Source organism: Malus sylvestris, chromosome 13 (genome assembly GCF_916048215.2).
Source record: "Malus sylvestris chromosome 13, drMalSylv7.2, whole genome shotgun sequence".
In the NCBI taxonomy this organism is placed as follows: domain Eukaryota; kingdom Viridiplantae; phylum Streptophyta; class Magnoliopsida; order Rosales; family Rosaceae; genus Malus; species Malus sylvestris.
The window spans coordinates 14504665-14510793 of record NC_062272.1 but is presented as its reverse complement, the minus strand read 5'-3'; the positions used below and the strand labels follow the sequence as shown (position 1 = coordinate 14510793).

The 6129-nt window shown below is 40.9% G+C and overlaps 1 protein-coding gene across 1 annotated transcript; it reads left to right on the top strand.

The window, feature by feature from the left end:
* The first annotated feature begins 2571 nt into the window (after positions 1 to 2571).
* On the top strand, positions 2572 to 5191 carry LOC126596824 (endo-1,3;1,4-beta-D-glucanase-like). Its single transcript, XM_050263485.1, has 7 exons — positions 2572 to 2841; positions 2975 to 2996; positions 3516 to 3642; positions 3938 to 4028; positions 4148 to 4237; positions 4355 to 4452; positions 4822 to 5191. Exons 1-7 carry the CDS (start codon positions 2694 to 2696, stop codon positions 4978 to 4980), a joined length of 735 nt encoding a protein of 244 aa, XP_050119442.1. The 5' UTR covers positions 2572 to 2693; the 3' UTR covers positions 4981 to 5191.
* Positions 5192 to 6129: the final 938 nt, after the last annotated feature.

The following is a 6129-nucleotide window of genomic DNA, read 5'->3' as shown; positions in this document are numbered from 1 at the left end:
ATCATCAACTGAGTCATTTACAAAACTATCCTTAACAGTAGATGTACAAACCATGCACAACTAACTGTCTTGCTGCACTAACAGGACTCGATCAGTTGTTAGCTTGTTGATGCACAATGTCGTTCAATCTCTCTATCAGTCGCCATTGGTTATGAAAGTTATAGGGGATGATGAGGTTTTAATTCTGGAAAACTCCTTTCCTGGCTGCCAATTTTATTTCTTCCTTGAGAATCAAAAGACGAGAAAGATCGGGGTGGGGGATGTTTGGATTAAAACTTGATTTTTTGGCCCAAAGATGGAGTCGGCCCAAAAGGAGGCCTGGAGGAATAGAAGATCAAGGCCCGGCCGAAACTTGGGAAAGCAGGAAAGGGCTTTTTCTGACTTGATACAATTCATAAGGGCCACTTTCCTACCTACCCAAGGACCAAGTGGTGTAGACTGATCAGACTGCACAGCCCATAAAGTACTTTATGGTGACATTACATGTAATTAAGCTGATGAGTCATCACCCTCAGACCGCATTCGGGCAAAGCTGTTACTACAGGAGCCAAACCGAGTCGTCTATAAAAGGAGGAAGAGAAGACAGGAATAAAGACACTCAATCAAACAAACAAAAGCACAAACTCTGCTCAAAAAGCCAGATTTGCCTTTCAAAACGAAGTTGTAGTCAGCCCAAGCCTTCATCCCCTGCGGGATAATCTTTTCTCCCAACCTCTGTAATAGCTCTGCTACCTTGTTCGAACTTGTTGTAGTATCGATTCACCTTTTGTATTCTCCTTTCCCCTCTCCCCCTCTAAGCTTTCAGACCTTTGACAGAACTACAAAGATAGGGACCTGCAAGACGATCAGCCTTAATTGATAAGGTTTAATCTTGCCCGACCTACTTTGCTCTGTCTTTGTCTTCTCTTTCTTTAAAGTCTAGCAATATGTTGTATATTTCCAGTTATATGCAAGTTGTTTATAGCAAAATCACGATGACAAAGCTTTCTCAGTACTTGGATCCGATTTGAATATATCTTCAGTGTTTAAATCAGATCCAAGTCCTAAGCCCTCAGGCATGTAAATCTGATTAGTTTAAAAGTCCTTGGCCTCAAGGCATAAAAAAGAACTTTATGTGGACTTAACCCATCCACGACAATCCTTGATAAACGAGAAGTCCGAAGTTACTTGGGGCGCAAGTAATCGACCTACCTCTTGGTTTTATTTCTATTATATCATGATTATCATAGAACGCTTAAGTATGGAATGGATTCTGATAGGAAGCCTCAAGGCCTACACCTAAGGCCCCACAAAGGCACTTATTTGGATTCATTCTATTCTGCGGTCTAGATGGTTTAAGTATAGGAACGAACTCTAATGGGAAGCCTCAAGGCCTACACCTAAGGCCCCACAAAGGCACCTATTTGGGTTTGCTCTACCTCTCAGACTCGGATAATCAGAAATATAATAGTTATAAGACTCCGACAACCATAAAGACCAAATATAATATGCTCAAGTACTGGTTTAGTTTGACAGGAAGCCTCAAGGCCTACACCTAAGGCCCCACAAAGGCACCTGTTATATCTAACACGGTTTCTCGGGCATATGCATATTCACAACTAAAACTTGACATCCATTCGACATCTGCCATGTTGAAGATGGCAGTGGCACGCCTGAGCACTAAAATGTTAACCTTGATTGTGAGCCTCAAGGCCTACACCTAAGGCCCTACAAAGGCACCTCTCAAAGTTAACGCTGTCCTTCTCTTTCAGCCTTGCCCGAAGAGTATTGCCCGACAAGTCTTGGCCGACGAGACTTGCCCGACAAAGCCCGACAGGAAAGCAGAAGCCCGACAGCAGCCCTCAACCGGCGCCAATCTCCCAGGGAAGCTGTGTGCTCGTCGGCCAGGAAGTCATCCCCGACGGAAATTCCTGCCACGAACAGGGGAAATATCAGTTTATTAATTTATTATTTAGTTCTAAATAAAAAATAATAATATATGTCAGTATGACGACTTATGATTGGATGAGATGACTAATGGGGGTGAAGGACATTTTTTTCCCCTAACGAAGATTGAAAATTACTAATTGAATTGATATTGCTAACGGACTTAACCACAGTGTTATGAACAACTTTTTCACAACATTGGCCACTTTAAATTACGGTCTCACCACCCGGATCACGAAAGCATATGGCCTAATTTTTATATTCTAATGAGTAAATTATTAAAATGTACATTGCCACATCAGCACGTTAACAATTTATGTGACAGACAAAATTAAAATATTATTGACAAAAAAAGATGTCATGATATTGTGTCTGTTACATACAACTAGTCAAAATGTGCTTGTAAACTATCTAGCGTAACAGTAATACAACACGTACATCTAATGCTGTTTTGAGATGATGCAAATATACTTCAAAATGTTCAAAATACTTCTGTGGTGACGTTTGAGGTTACGCAACACACGTATACTTCCAAACTAGGTGACGTTTGAGATGATGCAAATAAAAGAATGAAAAGTGGCGAGGCTCATACCTTTTCAGTCAATAAGTTCTTCTAAACTCTTCTATATATGGCGTGTAAAGCAAGCTACGTAACGCAACGCATAGATGCTTTCAGAATTGTGGTCACACCTTTTTAGCTCCCTGAACCATTCTCTAGCTACTTAAGTAGTTGCAAACAGTTTCTGTGACTCACATGAGAAGAAAGAATGTCAGGCCCTCAGTGCTGCTCAAACCCTCCGACCCTCAACCCCTCCAGCGGCACCGGTCATGTCGAAAAGCTTGGCGGTCTCGACTCCTATGTCACTGGCTCCCCTGACTCCAAGCTCGCCGTCCTTCTCGTCTCTGACATTTTTGGTAACTTCCCCACCACTTCAAAAACCTCTCTTTTTCTTCATATGATAATCTAGCTTATGTGACGTTCAGTTTTAGGTGAAAGTGTGTATTTTGTAACTGCTTTGTAATGGTACATGTTTGATTTGTCATGCAGGATTTGAAGCTCCAAACTTGAGGTATGATGACTACTATCTTCGGTTTTTTTCGATAGCTAATTTTATTTTCAGTCCTTAATGTGCTAGATTAGTTCTAAGAATCGCTTTTTCTTGAATCTGAACTTTTTATGCTGTCCTTTTTTCGATTTCGGATACTGACTCGGGGCCTTTAGTTACCCTTGCTGGTTAAGTTTGATGAATAATTTACTTAAAAAGTACAATCGTTAAGGAAGAAGAATAAAAGTTACAGTAGGTCTGTAATCTATGTCTAACTTAATTTTCTAAGGTATTTACAACCAAATTCCAGTAGTTTCGGATTGTGGGATACCCTGCCTTTTTAATGACCCTTTCTGATGGTTTGAAGATCCAGACCTATATTCTTAAATTGTTCACTCTAAAATCTATGGAAGGCTTAAATTTCACATGCCAATTGCTGACATCAGAGATTTTCATCGAAGAACAACTGTGTGTTGAATCACTGTATAGTTACCATGTTCCCATATATCCTTCACCTAATGCCACCTGCCTTCCATTGTAAAGGAAGCTTGCTGACAAAGTTGCAGCTGCTGGGTTCTTCGTTGTTGTCCCCGACTTCTTGAACAAAGACCCTTATGTGCCTGAAGATGCCAATAGACCTCTTCCTGTTTGGATAAAAGATCACGAACTGGTTGGTTCTTTTATCATTGTCTACTTATGCATATCCGTTACCATTTTGTTTTGTTAATGATTGATCGAAGTACTTCTACAAGAAATCTCAGATGTTTATGTGAGTGGGTTCAGCTTGGCAGTCCCATGACTGTTGTTATGTTAAAAACTTTATGGTTGTTCACAGCTACGCTGATTCCACCTTCTGTGGCAATGAAAAAATACGAGTCCTAGCATTGGGGTGTTATAAAAGTTACTTTGCAATTTGGATATGTTCAAGTATTGTTAGGTTCTGAATCGTATTTTTGGATTGATAGGACAAGGCATTTGAAGATGCAAAGCCAGTTCTTGAAGCTCTAAAAAGCAAAGGTGTTTCTGCAATCTGTGCTGCTGGCTTCTGTTGGGGAGGTGACTTCATTTTCCTCTCTCGTTAACATCTTTGTTGCTCTATTTCATTTTTCCTTGCATCTATTTACTTTTATTTGTTGCTTTGTCGGTTGACGTTGAATTATTTGCGCTGTTTTCAGCCAAGGTTGTGGTTGAACTTGCAAAGCACGCCTTAATCCAAGCTGCTGTTCTGTGTCATCCTTCATTTGTCACTGTGGATGATATCAAAAGTAAGATATCTGTATTAATATTCAGAAAAAATCTACTTAGAAACCATTATTGGAACAGAAAAAACAAATAATTAGCCTCACACTCATTCTGTGATCTATTCCTGGAACTACTTTCAGAGGTTAAGGTTCCGATTTCTATACTTGGAGCTGAGATTGATCGGATGTCCCCGCCTGAACTCGTGAAACAGTTTGAAGAGGTTTTAACTGCAAATGGGGTAGGAACATCCTTCATCTTCAATACTTTGTGCCTTTGTTTATTTATTCTAATCATCGACATTTCCAAGTTGAGATGCCTTGCGAACTTTGTCTTTCATATTATAATATTATGACATGTAATTGTGCATGGTTTAATACTTATAGGTAACTTGCCCTTGCAAAAACAACTTGTAAGGGAAGGGTGCCCGAGAACTCATATACCAATGCTGAGATATGGTTTTCGAAAACGTTTTAATTTGTTCTTTTCGAAGAAATGATAGAACAACACCAAAAACAGCCCCTTCCACGTTTGCGTTCACTACTGTGGTATCTTGTAGTGGTAAACTTTCGAAATTGTTGAAACGATCGTTGGTTTTGTGGAATCACAGGTTAAGAGCCATGTGAAGATATTCCCGAAAGTGTCACACGGGTGGACGGTGAGGTACAATGTTGAAGACAAAGCAGCTTGTAAATCTGCCGAGGAGGCTCATCAAGACTTGTTGGATTGGTTCTTGAAGCATGTCAAGGGAGTGACGTTGTCAGCGTAGTGGTTTTCCTTATCTTATCAGCTGCTCTCTATTAGTAGTGATTAAATAATGCCTCTGGGAGTTTTATGTACCAGTATTTCTTTGTAAAGTTTTGTAGTTTGAACTGGACCGGCGTCCTCCATGTAACCCGGAAGAACCTCCCACACCATTTCGCTGTCATATACGTATACTAGTTGGAGATGCCCTATGGTTTTATGCCTCCCACCAAAAATGAGAGTTTTGTAAGCGTCATAAATTTGTTTCCGATTGTTGACCCTAAAAACTACCAAGCCTACGTGGCGCGCAGGCCGAGTAATCTATAAGCTAACTAAGTCCTTCGGTGAATGCGGGGCGTGCCAACTCGTCGGCCGAGCTCGGCCGAGGAGTAAATTTTGTTGACGTTGCGTTGGGTGCGCGGCTGACTTCTGCGTCTTGCGATTGCGGCCGAGAAAGGAACACGTCTCGGCCTCTTGGGCTCTTGAACCTGAAGACAAGGTTACTATTCTTACGAAGTTCAATATCAAATTCGGCTTTCAATGTGCCAAATGTAATAACTGTAACACCTCACTTTACCGAGAAGGCTGATGAGATGACCTCGATCAATAAGGATTCAGAAATCCTTCTCGACCGAGACTTGGATAGGTAATCAACCGTCATCGCCGCAGTGTTGTTGATGCCAACGGAAGATGCTGTGAGACCGGCTGATTCTACGGTGACAGAGCTATCTATGCCGACTTAAGATATCACCGGTTGCTTTCACAGTGCTGTTGATGCCAACGGAAGATGTGTCAGCGAAAAGAGAAAATAAAAAATCTCAAAGCTGTTGAGAGAGTTTGCGCAGGGCAGTTTTTGTGTGTTGAATTGGAGGTCCTTCACGTTGCACAGCACCTCTGTATTTATAGGAACAAATGTTGTGTGGCGCAGCTTCACACTACTGCAAGATTTGATTTTAATTCAAACTCGTCAGCTAGAATCCCAGTAAAAGACTTCTCCAGATAAGCAACAGCCTATTTTTTAGAGGCATCATTATCTCCTAGACTCGGCAATAAAGGAGGCACTGCCAAAAAACCACCTTGATAACGTTGTTTTCCTTCCACGTGTATTGCGCTTTCCATAGCATGCCGACTGCTTACCAATTATATATATACATATATATATATGTATATATAG

Coding starts and splice junctions, on each gene's coding strand:
- LOC126596824 (XM_050263485.1), top strand. CDS start 2,694: ATGTCAGGCCCTCAGTGCTGCTCAAACCCTCCGACCCTCAACCCCTCC. Junction 2,842..2,974: donor TCTCGTCTCTGACATTTTTG/GTAACTTCCCCA, acceptor TTTGTCATGCAG/GATTTGAAGCTCCAAACTTG. Junction 4,453..4,821: donor AGGTTTTAACTGCAAATGGG/GTAGGAACATCC, acceptor GTGGAATCACAG/GTTAAGAGCCATGTGAAGAT.